Source organism: Aphanomyces astaci (assembly GCF_000520075.1).
Source record: "Aphanomyces astaci strain APO3 unplaced genomic scaffold supercont1.2, whole genome shotgun sequence".
NCBI lineage: Eukaryota > Oomycota > Saprolegniomycetes > Saprolegniales > Verrucalvaceae > Aphanomyces > Aphanomyces astaci.
The window spans coordinates 1,403,906-1,418,514 of NW_009798265.1; the positions used below are offsets into that span (position 1 = coordinate 1,403,906).

Below are 14,609 nucleotides of genomic sequence, written 5' to 3' on the forward strand. Positions count from 1 at the left end.
GTACACTGTAGTGTGCGTCGTGCCGACGTACAAACATGGCCGCTTTGACGAGGTCGATAAACACAGGGATAGGATGTACTTGTTGGCTGGTTTACGTTCGGCACTATTCCACCGCTCGCCTACGTTATCCTCGCTCATCTACTAGTACGTCCTACATACTGTACCGCTCATCTACGTTTGGTTCTTTCCTCGTCCCTCTTGACAGGACACTTCGAAAACATGTGGGTATTTGACCCACCTGCTGAACATTGCCACGTGGTACGGTTTTGTGTCCGAAAAAGTGAGAATGTGCAGTACAGTTCCGCAATATCTTATTCCTGTTCAAATATAATATACCTTTATCATTTGATAATTTCCAGTCTGCTCGCCAGTTTTTTACACAACCCTAATCGATACTTAATTCAAGTATAAAATTCGGCCCATCACTGGTCGTCAATGTAAATTTTGCAACTTGCGAAATTATTTACGTCATCGCGAACTGTCTAAATCCATTGTGTTTAGGTGTATGTGACAGATCTTGACGTGCTCTTTCAGATTACATCCAACACATCGCTATAGGATACTACGTAGTATATACTTCATGAGGAATTCACGAAAGAAAAAAGAAAAAAATAGGCCCATCACTGGTCGATCACGTTACCATAATTTTCTAGCACCAAGCTGACTTTTGAAAGTTATCTGCGCTAGGAGTGCTTACTTTGACGCCTTGAAAGGGTTGATGCGCTGAAAGATCTGAGCGCCTCGAAAGTGGTGGAAGAACGCTGCCCCAACGTGCAATGGAACGAAGTACACGAGGGCTTGACCCATCGTCTTGTGCGCACTGTAGGCGGGGCCAGAGATGGATTTGTCGGGCTTTTCAGCTCCAGGGATTCTTGAGCCAAAGAAAGGAATCCCGAACCCGCTGTAGTAGCCCATTGCAATGCCCGAACTTGGCAACCCAATCATGAGCCCATAAAGCCCAAGGTGGGACGCAGAGCCAAGGAGTTGCTCCCATTTTGGCCCAGCCAACGCTTGCGGCGATCGAGTCAACAGTCGGGTACCAATCCGCGCAGGAACGAGCACAGCGGCAATCACCGCGAGAGACTTATGGAGGTTCATCAGACGGAGCTTCTCCACCTTGTCCGTCGTGTTTTGGGCCAGTTTCACAGTACCTACAACGCCGCCAAATACGCCAGCCACCACCCAGTGGAACACGGACGTAGATCGGGCATACGCGGTGCCGTCTGGACCTGCGGTCGACAGCATACGCGCACGAGTTGGTAGCTTCTGCAAACGAGATTGGACGGCGCGAAACATGGTTGAGTCCAAAGCGATGAAATCCAAATTGAGCGATCTTTCATATTCCTCGTTGTTTATCCGGATGAAATCCGCATGTTCCTGATAACATCATCACGAAAGATGCGAGTCACCGACGGTCTTTCTTGGAGAATCCCCTTGACCATCCATCCACATCCACAGTTCCAATAAGGGCCGTCGAAGCCTCCACGGATGCGATAGATTCGCCAGTATTGCATGCCTATGGCGTTATTAACATTGACGGCCACGTATCGCTCGCTTCTGGTGGGGATTTAGCAGGAGGTGGCTTGGACGTTCGTTGTGCAGCGTATTGTCGTGAGTGCTTGCATTAGACTCCTACTTGTACTGCAAATGTATGCATACGGGTACGAGTGCTCGCAGCTTAAACACTGCCTGTGGAGGACCCATGCCAAGCCCATAGTAATGTTTTCCCTCTTGAAATCGACAGCCATGGATTCTTGTGATGCTGGGTTTATGCCTTATCGTGCATCCTGGCTCGTCCTCCAACTATGTGGCCACAACGGCGTGAGCATCTCGACCGTTTTCTCAAACGACATGAACTGCACGGCATTCACGGGCATCGCACGCAGCAAACACGGCGACAGGCCTCGAAAGAACCTCCCCACACCGCCTTCGCGGTATAATTTCGACGCGCAATCCATGGTTCCGAGGTATTTTTGATGGCGGCGGTCGAGCACGTCGGCCTGCACGACGGACTTGATCGTGTCCAGCGGAAAGCTCACACACCAGTAGGCGAACCCGGCCACGGCGCCGGACGTGCCGTACACGTGCATGGGGGTTAGCTGTGTCTTGGCTTGCAATTGGTCCTTGACGCGGTCGTATGTTAAAAAGTAGACGGTGTTGCCGACCACTTCCCGACAGCAAGTGGGTGTGAACCCGCGGTATAGCCCCTTCACTGCCTCGTTAGGACATGTCAAGAGGATTAGTGGTCGTACATGGCGAAGGCCATATTGCGAAAAGATCTGCCTCGCGCATTGAGACGTCGTTTGGCTTGTCGTCGCTTGTGTCTATCGTCAACAAGTCCGAGCCTGAGGTTGCGGCAGACTCAAATGTGGGAGTGGGATAATTGTACCTACCTGCATGCGAATCATGGTGATTTCGAATGGACAGTAGATGGACGCCTCGACGACGCCGGTGCACGCGGCAGACGCGGCGAGAACAATTTGGGGATGGGCTTCGGCGGACCCGACACCAGTCGACGGGGTGTAGAACAACCACTTGAACTGCGCCATGAGCCCAAACAGAATGGAACACCCGATCGCTTGACGGGCGACTTGGGTGGAGGCGCCGCGGTAGAGCGAGAGGAAACCTTCTTGCCGAATGGAATGCACAAGCGCTTGCAGTGGCGTGATGCGACTTCCCGCGGTGGTCGATGGCAAGTGCATCTGCGTCTGCATGCGCGACTTGATCGTGTCCAATGGATAGCCTGCCACTGCGCCTGTGACACCGGCCACTGTACCGCTGAAGAAGTGCGTGATCACTGTTTGCACCTTGCCCAGGACTATGGGGCTCGACTCCTCTACCATCTTGAAACCTGCCTCGGCGTTTCGGTTTGAATGCTGTCGTGAAATTTGACCATTTGCACGGTTGGCTGATATTTTGCTATTTTTCTCAAAATCTGAATACATCGTCCGTTTCAATTGGCCATTAAATTTTCGACCCACCAATCAAAGGGGGTTATTTATTTTCCTACTCGAACAGAATTTCAAATTGACAAAGACTCTAGTTCGTCGTGCGCTGCTGCGACGGCCACCACGGGGTCATGAGTTGCACACTCTTTTCGAACGCCATGAACTTGACGGCACTGACAGGCATCGTACGGACCAAGCACGGCGACAGCCCCCGGAAGAAGCGACCAACGCCACCTTCGCGGTACAACTGTGTCGCGCAGTCCCGAATTCCATGGTACTTGCGTCGACGGGGGTCCATTGCGTCGGCCTGCACCACCGACTTGATGGTGTCCAACGGAAAGCTCGTACACCAATACACAGGACCAGCGGCGGCGCCGGCAACGCCGTACACTTGCATCTCCGTCATATCGGTGTGGGTGTGGAGCAGGTGCTTAAACCGCTCGTACGACAAAAAGTAGACGGTGTTGCCTAACATTTCACGGCAACACGTCGGTCCAAGTCCTCGGTAGAGACCCTAATGGAATGGGTTGAGATCGTAAAGAAGCCAAGCACGTTACATACGTGACGAAGTCCATAGTCCGAGTAGATTTTCGCGGCACATTGCAATGTCGATTGCTTGATCGTTTGGGTCTAAGCGAAGATATGAGGGAGACGTAGCTCAAGTAAAGACTTACCTGCATGCGAACCATGGTGATTTCAAACGGACAATAGATAGATGCTTCGACGATGCCTGTACATGCGGCAGATGCAGCCAAGACGGCGTGGGGGTGAGCTTCCGGAGATCCAGGGCCATCCGACGGAGTGTAGAACAGCCCTTTGAACTGGGACAACAGGCCAAAGAGGATGGAACATCCTATGGCTTGGCGGGCGACTTGCGTGGATGCTCCACGGTAGAGCGAGAGGAAACCTTCTTGCCTGATCGAGTGAACAAAGGCCTGCAATGGCGTCACTCGACGGCCAATTGTTGCTGCTGACGGCAAGTGCATCTGCGTCTGCATGCGCGACTTGATCGTATCCAAGGGATAGCCCACAATGGCCCCTGTGAAGCCGGCGATGGTTCCGCTGAAGAAATGCGTCACCACAGTCTCCACTGTGCCCAGTGTCGGTGGAGGACTCGGTGATTCCTCCACAAACTCCATGGTATGTCGCCTCCAACAATGAAGTCCACACGCAAAATATGACGCACGACGGATGGCATGCCGGAGATGCAACTTGAAGACTTATATGTACTGTAGCCATGATATGCTAAAGTGGTCGTCACGACATCCCTCCTCACATAATTTTGTCAAATCGTTGCGTCGAATGAAAACATTTCGAGCCAATGAAAAGCCTGCATCTCCGAATTTGAAATGAAGGTGCCGCCGCCGACCTCATTTTGGCGGCACTTGCCGCGGCCGTTCTTCTGCGTCGCGCCTATGGCCAATGTCACCGACGTTTCCTTCCGAGCTACGATCACAGAGTTTGCCAAGCCACATGTGAGTGCATCCGTCACGTCCATCCAGAGACACCATGGTTACAAACATGACGTCTCATCCACTCGTCCAGGTCATGTGGACAGAGTTTGTCAGTTGCGAAGCGCTCTGCTCGTCGTCTCAAGCGTCCCGGAACCGCATGCTCACAGCGCTTCAATATGCTCCCGAAGAGCGTCCGATCGTCGCCCAACTCTTTGGCTCCAAGCCGCACCAATTCCGAGAGGTTCATCGTCAAAACTAACTTCGCTGGCACGGCTCACATGTGTAGTCGGCGATGCTGCTTCGAGACTTGGGGTTTGACGGCATCGACATCAACATGGGCTGTCCCGAGAAAAACGTCAACAAGCAAGGCAGTGGCGCAGCGCTCATTCTCGACCCGCCCAATGCCATGGTTGGTTTCTACGATGTCCGAACCAACGACCTGAACGAACACGCGACACATCATCTATCAACAGGCCATTGTCCGTGCATGCCAAGAGGCCGGCCTGCCCGTGTCGGTGAAAACCCGCATCGGCTTCCACTACATCGACTACCACGACTGGATCAATCGCATTCTAGACACCGAGCCAGAGGCACTGACCATCCATGGCCGCACCCGCGACGAAATGTCTGCAGTCCCAGCGCATTGGGATGTCATTGGGGACATTGTGCACCTGGTCAAGGACAAGCGGCAGTCGACCTGCGTCGTCATCGGCAATGTAAGAAGCAAACCATTGGACATGAACTAGTCGTTGTGATCACAATAGACATATATGTTGCTGTCCCTAGGGCGACGTAGAATCGATCCAACATGCTCAAAGCAAGGTCGACGAGTATGGAGTCGACGGTGTCATGATTGGTCGAGCGCTGTTTGGCAACCCGCGGATGTTTCAAGGTACGAACTGGGTGGTGACTGAGACGGATGGTGTACATTGTCGTGGGGGGGGTTGTGTAGGACATGACAATGCGTCGATGAGTGTCGAACAAAAGTGCCATGGGCTGCTACGTCATGTGTATCACTTTGAAGTACGTTTGATGGCAATGTGAAATTCGACCAAGACCCAAGCTGAGCGGGGTACATTCTGTAGCAATTGCTGGCGTCAACAACGAGTTTTCATTATGTCAAAAAGATGTTTGGCAGCTACTTGGTGGGCATCCCAAATGCCAAAGTCCTCCGGGAAGCACTGGCCGCGACATCGTCCCCAGCACAAGTACAAAATGCGTACTACTACTACTTCATAACATCACTATTTGCCCATGACATTCTCATCATGGCTCTTTATTTGCAGGTGTATCCCCTGGTAGAGGAATTTGTAGCCAAGAGCGTCAGGCAATAGGCAAGAGCGTCAGGCAACATGTCACGTGTTCCAAGTGAAGGAAGTGCGGCCATAACGAAGACTGTACAAAACGATGAAAGGATTAACATATCAGCTGCAACACGAGTTATCTTTGCGTTGTGGCTCCAGAAGATATGCGTGCCATGGCATGACATTGTGGTCGGGCACATTCTGCAACATCTGATGCAAGGTTAGTAGTGACGAGTCAGACGGATGGAAGTCGATGGAGGGCTTACCTTGGGACCGAGGCGCTTGAACTGGTCTTGAACGTCATGCATTTCGTCAACGGTGTCGCAGAGAAGGGCCACGGGGGTGCCACCGCCAACAATCTTTGGGCACGTGTTGGGAACCACGGGATCGAACACGACGGCGAGGTACCCTTCGTCACAGCTTTCTAGCTCCATCTTGGTCGTGACGTTCTCTTCTTCGTCGATATCTGTGAGTCCGCTGACTTCGAATTCGTACAACAAGTCGTAGCAAGACACGAAGTCACCCACGTCCTTCGTCCACTTGGTGATGCGCCCGCCTGTCATGGACGGCGAGACTTGGGCCATCGGAACAACTGTGAGGTGCCGGCAGCGTTGTCCAAAGGCTGCACTCATGCATGCCATGCAACGTTGAGAAAGAAGACATCAAAGAGGGACCGACCTGGCAGCTTCGAGGTGCGGTGCGGCAACAGGCGGCGCATTGCAAGCGACATCCTCTGAATCCTCGGAGTGCTTCCCGAAGTCGCACGATACTAGAGACTTTTAGTAATAGACTTTTAGTAATAGTTCATAAAAATATGAAATTTGTGGAAATATTTTCGACATATTCATATTCTTACAGCTACTCAATTTTTACACCGCTGGAACTAAATAATCCGGATGAATATGTAATTCTCCCGGATAAACCTGTAAAACCAGTTGAGTTCTCGAAATGACATTATTCACGCAGTTTTTGCAGAGACAAGTGAAGATGCCGACAGGCGTGAGAGACGACGTGATTGTGGAAGACGTGGACATGGACGATTCCCAATATGACGACTCCATCAAGGACGTTGATGTGGTTGGATTAGATGCAGAAGTTGAAACGTTCCTGCTGCAAGTGAAGCTCCAGATGGACGAACGCGACGCCGCGGGTGTGACGATGGTCTTTGAATCGTTCACGTCCGTCCTCGTGCAATGTTTTGTCCCGCTTCTCGAGCAAAGTTCCATGCTTCCGATAGTGCCAATGGTCCATCTACGAGTTGCCGAGTTGGATCATGCGTACTTGGTGGAAGTGCTGTCCAATACCCATATATATGTCCCTCACGAACTCATCACGAAATCCACCACGGGGTCGACATCGACATATCATGTGAACCTACCCCTTCTGCAGACGCCGTTGAAGCAAGACTTTGTCCGCGTGGCGCCCAAGCTCGTCACCGAGTTCATCAAGCAAATGCACAGCGTACGTACTCGACACCGACTCTCCATGTTGATCGTTGCATAGTTTGACCCGCAACCGCCGCCACCACCAATTCCGAGTGCCGCTCAGTCTCCTCCCTCCCGACGACGACCTTCTCCTGCCGTAGTTCTTCCATCCGACTGCACGCTTTTTCCTCTCGCGCATGTCCCCGGCACGCTGTTTCACGGGAACGACGTCACGGGCGCCGTCGTCACGGCCATTCTCGTGGGTGTCACCCCCTCGTCCTTGTATATCCTGCATCCCGGCCCCACTCATGTACGTCAAGCATGAACTTCTTCATCATCACACGTGGACGTAGCATCAACACGACCTGGCCGCGGTGCACCAAGTAATCCCCCTCAAGGATATTGCGCGGGTCGTCCTCAAGCGCGGGGCAAACCAGTCGTTCGTCTTGCATTTCAAAGCCCCCGGCACCCCATGCAAGCCTATTTTTTCTCAAAACAGCGAGCGCATCGTGGCCACGGTCGAAGCGAACATGGAGAATCACAACTCGACCAAGCGGCGCTTGGAGCAATCGGCCCGTGAGCACGACGACCCCCGACGGCCCCGCCTCGCCAAGCGATCCAGTGGCTTTGACATGTCATCCTTCTTTTCCAACGTGGAAAAGGTCACCAAAGAGGTATGTATCGGACACGATCGATGACATTGAGATCGGTTTGTGTGTTTGGTTATGTAGATGTCGCAAAAGGTGGTGGGTAGTTTCAATGAAGTGTCCAAGCTGCTCAGTGGCGAAGCGCCGCCGCTCACGCTCGTCGCCATCTCGCAAATGGAAGCTCATTTCTTCCGACGACCGAGTCCAGCGCAGGTCAGACGCAAAGACCACCGGATGAGTCGTTTTGATTGGCTTTTTTGTGTAGCTGTTTGCCATCACCGAAGGCTACAAGACGGTTGTCCAGCTCCATGCCCGGCAAAAAGTGGATGCAAGCGACGACGTGGCCGACCAAGCAGGTGTGTGTGTGTGTGCATCCACCACCGCCATTCTCATGCTAGTATCACGCATATTCTCATATGATGCCATGTCATAGAAACGAATCTGCTGACGTTTGTGCGCCAACCTCAAGTGCAGCGAGTGCTCCATTCGACAACATAAATCTATTTTTGAGATAACTTAGTACGCCGCCGTATAGTCTAACTTTGGAAAATACACTTTGAACGTCGTGCTTAGTGGTTGCTGTAAAACTGTGTGGTTGACAGGAGCTTGTGGTTTCCGTGACTGCTTGAGCTGGTCCAATTTGCCCTTGACAAATAGCGCCGACCACCACTGGTTGATTGACACAATCCGTTCGTGCTGCACGGACGCGGCGCCGACGGATGCCGAGGCGCGGCGGAGGGGAGGGCTCCATGATGTCGTACGGTCGTCCTCCTGCATATATTGCATAGTATTTGTGACGGCAGATGGGGCGTTTCGAAATGACCACTACTGTGCCACCCACAACAAACATATCTGACCCCAACAAACGGCCATGAATCTATATTTAGCTCATAGATTGAAACAACAAGTTGCATGCTCGTGATACTGAACGCGACACGATGACCAGCATCCGTGACGGCGGAGGGGACCTCCAGTTGGAAGAAGTGCATGACGGTGACGACGACGACCGTCACGACGTGGGGGCAGAGGACGACGAAGGTGCCATGGACGACCAAGAAATGTACGCGTTGCAACGGCTGGACTCGAAATGCACGTCGTTGCAACAAGAAGGCAAGTACACGGACGCGTTGGAGTGCATGGAGAAGGGGCTGGTGCTGCGGCAGCACTTCTACGGGTCCGACAGCGCTGAAGTCCGCGACGCGTGCAAGACCGTGGGCGACATGTGCAACCTCCTCGCCATGACGTACTTGCAGCAGGAGAACTTCCCCATTGTGTTGGAACTGCTCAAGAAGGCCGAGATCCTCACGGAGCGCCACCTCGCCGGTCGCGCCGTGACGCTCAACAACTTTGCATGTTACTACCGCCGCCAAGGCAATCTGCACAAGGCATTGACCCACTTGACCGAGGCGTTGGCGATCGAAGCCAAGCTGGAGCACGTCCCCAATCGCGCCGACACGCACCTCAACATGTGCGCGGTGCTATCTCAACTAGGTCGCCATCAAGGCGCGCTGGAGCAAGCGCAGGCGGCGCTCATCTTACTCCACGAAGAACTATTCTCCACCAACAACAACAACACTCAGGGGGAGAATGTCCAGCTGGATCGCATTGCGGTGCTCGGAATTGCATACCACAACGTTGGCGTCGAGCAAGAGTTCCTCAAGAAGCTCGAGCTGAGCATCCACTCATACCGCAAAGGCGCGGACGTGGCCGCCAAGTACCTTGGGGAATCGCATGGCATGGTCATCACACTGCGGAATTCGCTGGTCACGGCCACAAGGGCGCTGGATTTGAAGGCGGCGAGGGGGCGCGTGCCCACGACGGGCGACGGCATTTCCAAGTTTTCGCAGATGAAACACACGTTCAAAGCAAAGTTCCGTCGAAAACACAACTCCAAAGTCGCCGTCGAGCGATGAAAACCAACGAACGATGGGATGCAAATGATGTTAAACTTAAGAGGGACTGGTTCTAGTGAAGAATGTGTACGGCGATGAGAGGAAGCAGGTGGTTGGTTTATGGTTGCTTGCCATGCTTCTTCTTGAACGACTTGAGCTCCTTCGCAAATGCCTTGTCCACGTGCACCGACACAGCCTTCAAGTCGGTCAATGCAGTTCGCATCGATTGGTTTGCCGATTTGGCTTCAAACACGAAGAAGGTGAGATCGAGTGAACATTTATGGCAAGTAGTAGATGTCATGATGGCGTACATGGTACAGTCTGGACACGCACATGCATCTTGGGCTCCGACGGATGCGGAATCGTGTACCCGGCAAAGTTCACGTCAGGGCTAATGTCAACGAGTTAGCCAACAACATTAAGGATGGTAGAGTGGCCTGATGGACAAATGGACATACTTGCGCATGAGCATGTAACGCACGGCGTTGCCGACTGTGTGGTCTTCATCGTGAAAGACAAACGTCTTGGCGCTGGTCGACGATGTCGTGTGAACTTGCAGCTTGGGAACAATGATCGAAGTCATGGCGAGTCTGTGCTGGCGCGGCGGCAGATCCAGGAATTAATTCGTTTTCGTGCCAACCATCAACTTCCGGTTAATATCCGGATATGTATTGCCCTGCGAACTTTATGGGGACCCTCCGCTAAAGTACTACTCTGGCGACCTGCATTCATGCTGCCATCCCGTATTTCTGGCCGCATTCCCCATTTTCACGGTTGCGATCTTGACATGGCCGACGTCCTCTCCGACGCAGAAAAGCTCAACGTCGCCAAAGGCTTCCTACTGGCAAGTCCCCCTGGTGAAGTGCGCGATGTGTCTAAAGGTTGGTATGTCTGCATGCCGAGGTGTATGCCATAGAAAGATCATGGTGGCGCATGTAGATGTTGCCAAATTGCTGCCTCGTGGGTTGCTGTCCGACACAGCTTTACGAGGGATCCTACACACGTACAACGTTGAGAACTCCCTGCCCGTTCAAATTCCCAACGTGGACGAGTCGAAGCGCTTGGTCGTGTGCCAGGAAGGCGAGGTCTACCTCCACTTCATTTGATCGTAGCCACCTCACATGTTTTTTTGTATGCATGTAGGTGGATGTGGGTCATTACCTCGACACCCACGGCCGAAAAGTGTGGGGCTTTGACCACGTCACACAAGAAATCTTGGCTCAGGACGTTCAAGATGCGTCGGCGCGCTTTACCTCGTCGCTGGAACCACTTCGTGCCGAGCTCCAAGTCGAAGTCGATGCATATCTGGCCACGCAATTTGGCAACCAGTGCGTACACGACCACCATTCTCATTAGGTCTTATATGGAGCTGGTAGAGGCGGCGCCGCTGTCTTTGCGACAGACTCGACGATCACGATCGTGTTGTCCACTGAACGCGTGAGCTTGCGCAACTTTTGGTCGGGCCGGTGGAAATCCAAATGGACATTGACGAACGTGTCACCCGACGCCGCGACCCTCGCCGGTCGCATTGACCTGCACGTGCATTACTTTGAAGACGGCAATTTGCAGTTGCAGAGCCACAAGGACGTGGCGCCCGTTCCAGTGACCGGCGAATCGCTGGCGCAAGCGGTGCTCGCTGTTCTTCGCGCCGAAGAGCATGTCGTGCATAGCAACTTGGAAGACATGTACATCAACATGACGGAGGAAACGTTCAAAGAGATGCGGCGGGTGATGCCAGGTACGATGTTATGATACTCCTTGAGTACCATAACTTTGTGATATGTAGTCACGCAGACCAAGATGGAATGGAACTTGTACGCCCATCGCACTGCCAAAGACTTGAGTCGAAAGTAATAACGTGCTATAACAGTCCAGCATGGAATCGTCTAAGACAAGCCTAACGACTGTTGTCTGTGAATTATACCAGTGACCACGACACTCGACATACTACTACTACCTACTACTAGTACTACTACACCTTTTTTCGAGATTAATTTCAGGACCTCACCATACTTTTTCGCGAAATGAACAAGCAATTCGCGGCGGTTCCACTTCGTTCGTTGTATATTTGTTATATTTCGCCTGCAACCAAGTAGGTTGCAGTATATTTCAAGCGATGTTCCTTATATTTATTTCACTGTATATGTGCTCAATTCAGGGAGTGGCTCAATATATTTCGGGGTGCAATCGATATATTTCAATAAAAAATGTAAATCAATCTGACTTTCGACGTAAAATGTAATTGTTGGTCAATCAGGCTCCAACTTCCATGTCTTCCATGTTCTCCGCGGCCTTAGAAGTATTCGAGCCGCAACGAGCAACGGTGCAGGCGATTCATGTAGTACCTAGTAACAAACACAGCCTTCATACCAGTTTACCGTATATGTACATCTAGTCACTTCATCGGACCTTTTCATGTCCTTTAAGCGAGTGCTTCCCTAGTTTACTGACGGGTTTGGTTCTTCTACAGACTCGTCGTTCTCCTGCAACTTTTGGAGCAACTCGGCCAGCTTGTCCATGGCCGGTTTGGCCGAGGCGGCGTTGGCGTCGGTCGTTCGCGCCGGCCAGAAGCCGCACGTGATGCAGAAGTCCTGGTCCTTTGACGACAGGTCGAAGCGACAAGCCGGACACGGATCGTCGCCGTCGCGCACCTTGGGGACGGCGTCCAGCGATCCGCCGAATGCCGCGAGAAAGTGCTCAAAGTAGACCAAGTGTTCGTGGTCCCGCAGCACGACGTGGTGCTGCTGGTACAGCTGCCGCTGCCTCGAGTAAAAGCCAGGAACGTTGGCATCCCCAAAGTACCCGAGTCGGAGCTGGGATGTCCCCGCGCCTTGTTCGATGGGCTCCTTGTCGCGCCATTGGGAAAATGCCTCGGGGAACGCCTGGCGCAACACGAGCTTGCCGTACGTTTTGCCGTTGGGCACGGGGGTTTTGTCCCCAACGAGGGCGTGTTTGCCCAATGACAGGGCAAATTCCACGACGCGGGGATCGAGGAACGGACTGCGCACCGTCAGCCCCAACGCCGCCGCCAGTGGCTGCGCCGAGAACCGCATGATGCGCGCAATGTGGTGCCGGTACAGCTGCAGCCGGTCCTCCGGCATGCTCGCGTAGAACGAGTACCCTAGTCGGACTAGTAAGCACGAACATAAACCACAAACATACCGGCAAACAACTCGTCGGCAGCGTCACCCGTGACCACACACTGGTACCCGAGTTCCTTGGCCCGCAGCAGCGAGTGGTAGATCACGATCGCATTGCGGAGCTCCATGGGGTCGAACGTCGTGAGAATTCGACTCACAACAGGCACGTGCTCCAATAGGGTTTCCACAGACACTTCGAGGCAATGATGGGGTATGTTGAGTCGGTGGCAGATGGCGCTGGCATACGTGGCATCCTGTGCGGCAGGGTCTGCTCGGACCGTGATGCCGCTTTGGATGGTCAGGATGGGCGTCGCAAATTCAACCGTGAGCGCGTCCAGGTCGCACGCGCTGGCTTCTGCGATGATGGATGTGTCCAGGCCGCCACTGAGCAGCACCACGTCCGGAGGGGGATGGCTGGCCATGAGATCAGTCAAGACGGTTTGGACTAGGCGACGGCAGGTCACAGCGGCAGATGTCGGCGGCTCCAGCACGTAGTCGATGGGGGTGTGGGACTGCACGGCCGCAATGACCGCCTTGCGGGACTCGGGCGAGTTGGCGTAGTGGAAGCGGACTTGGGCGTCCGAGTACATGAACGGGTGGCTCGGATGCAGCCCCACGCGGAGGCGGAACCAGATGGACTTGGCCTCGGCGGACACGGTCTTGACGGCGATCGCTTGGTCGAACAGGTCGCGCGTGCGTTGGGAGACGTCGGCCGGCAGGGTCAGCGTGGCCGGCTCATGGTACACTGGCTCGGTGGGGCCTGGGCACGCAAACACAATGGCGGCGCGAAGGCCAAACCAAGGGCCGTATGTCGGATGTACGCACAAGTGAGCTTCCTAGCGACGAATGTTCCTGTTTATGTCGGCGCAGCATAGATGGATGATGGGTATACGTTTGAGTATGATGCAAAGCCCGACGCCACGACCATGCGCACCGCGGCAATCATTTTCCCAATCTCAGTGTCGTGAACCCAAAACACCTACAGGAAGTTAGCAGACGGGTGGTTTGCTACGCAGTCAATCTACGTTTTCGACTGCAACACTGGAGGTCGATGTGACCAGCGCCAACGCTCGTGTGACTTCGTACACGGTGAAGTCGTTCAACGGATGGTCAGGAATGTTGCCCACGTCCAACGAGTTCACAAACGTGGGCCACAAGTGCTTCGTGTTGCCAACCATCACCAACAGCGACGACGGCGACGCGTCCAGTTGGTAGGCCGGCGGAGCCACTTCGTTGTACATGCCCACGTTCATCGGAATCACGAGGTCTAGACCCCTAATGCCAGATCATGAATGGCTACTGTTGTCTGTAGATCAAGTACCGTGGTCTCAATACATCTTCCAAGTCAGCGCAGACGGACTGCCATGTTGTTGCTTGGGCCATGTCGTCAAGCGAAATTCAAGGGCTTATCTCTAAGCTGCGTTTGATTGGCTAATTACCCACAGTTTTTGGTAAAATATCAATAAAATATACTAGTAAATTGTTAAAAGTGTTCCTACACCAGTAAAATATTGATCTCGCCCAAGCATTCGTGTTTACAGTAGTGCAATCGAATTAGTCGAGTGTATCTGTGGGAATGTCGTTGAAAAGTGCGGTATAAGGAGTATAGGTATAGTAAGTAAGTAGGCTGTACCTGCCTTATGATAGACATTCGCGTTTTGGTTCAGATAATTAACACCTTTGAATTGCCCCTCAAATGCATATTTTAACTATTCAGTTTTTGTCCGAATGTATTATCTTGATTAAAGTATGCTGGTTTAAATGGACGTGTGAATAATCTTACTACATTATTATTACGTG

At 52.9% G+C, this 14,609-nt stretch overlaps 10 protein-coding genes across 17 annotated transcripts; 4 read left to right on the forward strand and 6 right to left on the reverse strand.

Annotated features, from left to right (window-relative positions):
• Positions 1–612: 612 nt before the first annotated feature.
• On the reverse strand, positions 613–1,329 carry H257_01377 (hypothetical protein). Its single transcript, XM_009824542.1, has one exon. It carries the CDS (start codon positions 1,294–1,296, stop codon positions 694–696), a length of 603 nt encoding a protein of 200 aa, XP_009822844.1. The 5' UTR covers positions 1,297–1,329; the 3' UTR covers positions 613–693.
• A 334-nt stretch (positions 1,330–1,663) lies between these two features.
• On the reverse strand, positions 1,664–4,124 carry H257_01378 (hypothetical protein). The gene is made up of 4 exons (XM_009824543.1): positions 3,856–4,124; positions 2,394–2,626; positions 2,253–2,324; positions 1,664–2,207 (listed from the first exon to the last, which is right to left on the reverse strand). The coding sequence occupies exons 1-4, from the start codon at positions 4,085–4,087 to the stop codon at positions 1,776–1,778; spliced, it is 969 nt and encodes a 322-aa protein (XP_009822845.1). The 5' UTR covers positions 4,088–4,124; the 3' UTR covers positions 1,664–1,775.
• Positions 4,125–4,297: 173 nt separating this feature from the next.
• On the forward strand, positions 4,298–5,852 carry H257_01379 (the record flags this gene model as incomplete). 2 transcript variants are annotated; one of them, XM_009824545.1, is made up of 8 exons in its annotated part: positions 4,298–4,423; positions 4,494–4,643; positions 4,689–4,811; positions 4,876–5,118; positions 5,189–5,294; positions 5,355–5,425; positions 5,488–5,610; positions 5,689–5,852. In XM_009824545.1, 8 exons carry the CDS (start codon positions 4,298–4,300, stop codon positions 5,734–5,736), a joined length of 990 nt encoding a protein of 329 aa, XP_009822847.1. In that variant the 3' UTR covers positions 5,737–5,852. The 2 variants fall into 2 exon arrangements, with proteins under 2 accessions (XP_009822847.1, XP_009822846.1); XM_009824544.1 differs by having other exon boundaries at positions 5,189–5,425.
• Positions 5,693–6,486, reverse strand: H257_01380. Of its 2 annotated transcripts, XM_009824546.1 has the most exons (3): positions 6,385–6,486; positions 5,973–6,328; positions 5,693–5,916 (listed from the first exon to the last, which is right to left on the reverse strand). In XM_009824546.1, the coding sequence occupies exons 1-3, from the start codon at positions 6,434–6,436 to the stop codon at positions 5,827–5,829; spliced, it is 498 nt and encodes a 165-aa protein (XP_009822848.1). In that variant the 5' UTR covers positions 6,437–6,486; the 3' UTR covers positions 5,693–5,826. The 2 variants fall into 2 exon arrangements, with proteins under 2 accessions (XP_009822848.1, XP_009822849.1); XM_009824547.1 differs by having other exon boundaries at positions 5,973–6,486.
• Positions 6,487–6,671: 185 nt separating this feature from the next.
• Positions 6,672–8,677, forward strand: H257_01381 (hypothetical protein). 3 transcript variants are annotated; one of them, XM_009824549.1, is made up of 6 exons: positions 6,672–7,167; positions 7,210–7,440; positions 7,484–7,804; positions 7,862–7,990; positions 8,043–8,133; positions 8,211–8,677. In XM_009824549.1, the coding sequence occupies exons 1-6, from the start codon at positions 6,694–6,696 to the stop codon at positions 8,273–8,275; spliced, it is 1,311 nt and encodes a 436-aa protein (XP_009822851.1). In that variant the 5' UTR covers positions 6,672–6,693; the 3' UTR covers positions 8,276–8,677. The 3 variants fall into 3 exon arrangements, with proteins under 3 accessions (XP_009822851.1, XP_009822852.1, XP_009822850.1); XM_009824550.1 differs by having other exon boundaries at positions 7,484–7,990; XM_009824548.1 differs by having other exon boundaries at positions 7,862–8,133.
• On the reverse strand, positions 8,294–8,691 carry H257_01382 (hypothetical protein; the record flags this gene model as incomplete). Its single annotated transcript, XM_009824551.1, has 2 exons — positions 8,294–8,548; positions 8,683–8,691. The coding sequence occupies 2 exons, from the start codon at positions 8,689–8,691 to the stop codon at positions 8,294–8,296; spliced, it is 264 nt and encodes an 87-aa protein (XP_009822853.1).
• A 24-nt stretch (positions 8,692–8,715) lies between these two features.
• On the forward strand, positions 8,716–9,690 carry H257_01383 (hypothetical protein; the record flags this gene model as incomplete). The annotated part of the gene is made up of 1 exon (XM_009824552.1): positions 8,716–9,690. The coding sequence occupies one exon, from the start codon at positions 8,716–8,718 to the stop codon at positions 9,688–9,690; it is 975 nt and encodes a 324-aa protein (XP_009822854.1).
• Positions 9,691–9,787: 97 nt separating this feature from the next.
• On the reverse strand, positions 9,788–10,252 carry H257_01384 (hypothetical protein; the record flags this gene model as incomplete). The annotated part of the gene is made up of 3 exons (XM_009824553.1): positions 9,788–9,912; positions 9,981–10,060; positions 10,128–10,252. The coding sequence occupies 3 exons, from the start codon at positions 10,250–10,252 to the stop codon at positions 9,788–9,790; spliced, it is 330 nt and encodes a 109-aa protein (XP_009822855.1).
• A 164-nt stretch (positions 10,253–10,416) lies between these two features.
• On the forward strand, positions 10,417–11,669 carry H257_01385 (hypothetical protein). The gene is made up of 5 exons (XM_009824554.1): positions 10,417–10,550; positions 10,609–10,754; positions 10,813–10,997; positions 11,046–11,407; positions 11,456–11,669. The coding sequence occupies exons 1-5, from the start codon at positions 10,457–10,459 to the stop codon at positions 11,521–11,523; spliced, it is 855 nt and encodes a 284-aa protein (XP_009822856.1). The 5' UTR covers positions 10,417–10,456; the 3' UTR covers positions 11,524–11,669.
• Positions 11,670–11,844: 175 nt separating this feature from the next.
• Positions 11,845–14,211, reverse strand: H257_01386 (hypothetical protein). 4 transcript variants are annotated; one of them, XM_009824555.1, is made up of 6 exons: positions 14,131–14,211; positions 13,835–14,084; positions 13,702–13,788; positions 12,832–13,645; positions 12,079–12,790; positions 11,845–12,014 (listed from the first exon to the last, which is right to left on the reverse strand). In XM_009824555.1, the coding sequence occupies exons 1-5, from the start codon at positions 14,190–14,192 to the stop codon at positions 12,108–12,110; spliced, it is 1,896 nt and encodes a 631-aa protein (XP_009822857.1). In that variant the 5' UTR covers positions 14,193–14,211; the 3' UTR covers positions 11,845–12,014; positions 12,079–12,107. The 4 variants fall into 4 exon arrangements, with proteins under 4 accessions (XP_009822857.1, XP_009822860.1, XP_009822858.1 ...); XM_009824558.1 differs by having other exon boundaries at positions 13,702–14,084; XM_009824556.1 differs by lacking the exon at positions 11,845–12,014 and having other exon boundaries at positions 12,029–12,790.
• Positions 14,212–14,609: the final 398 nt, after the last annotated feature.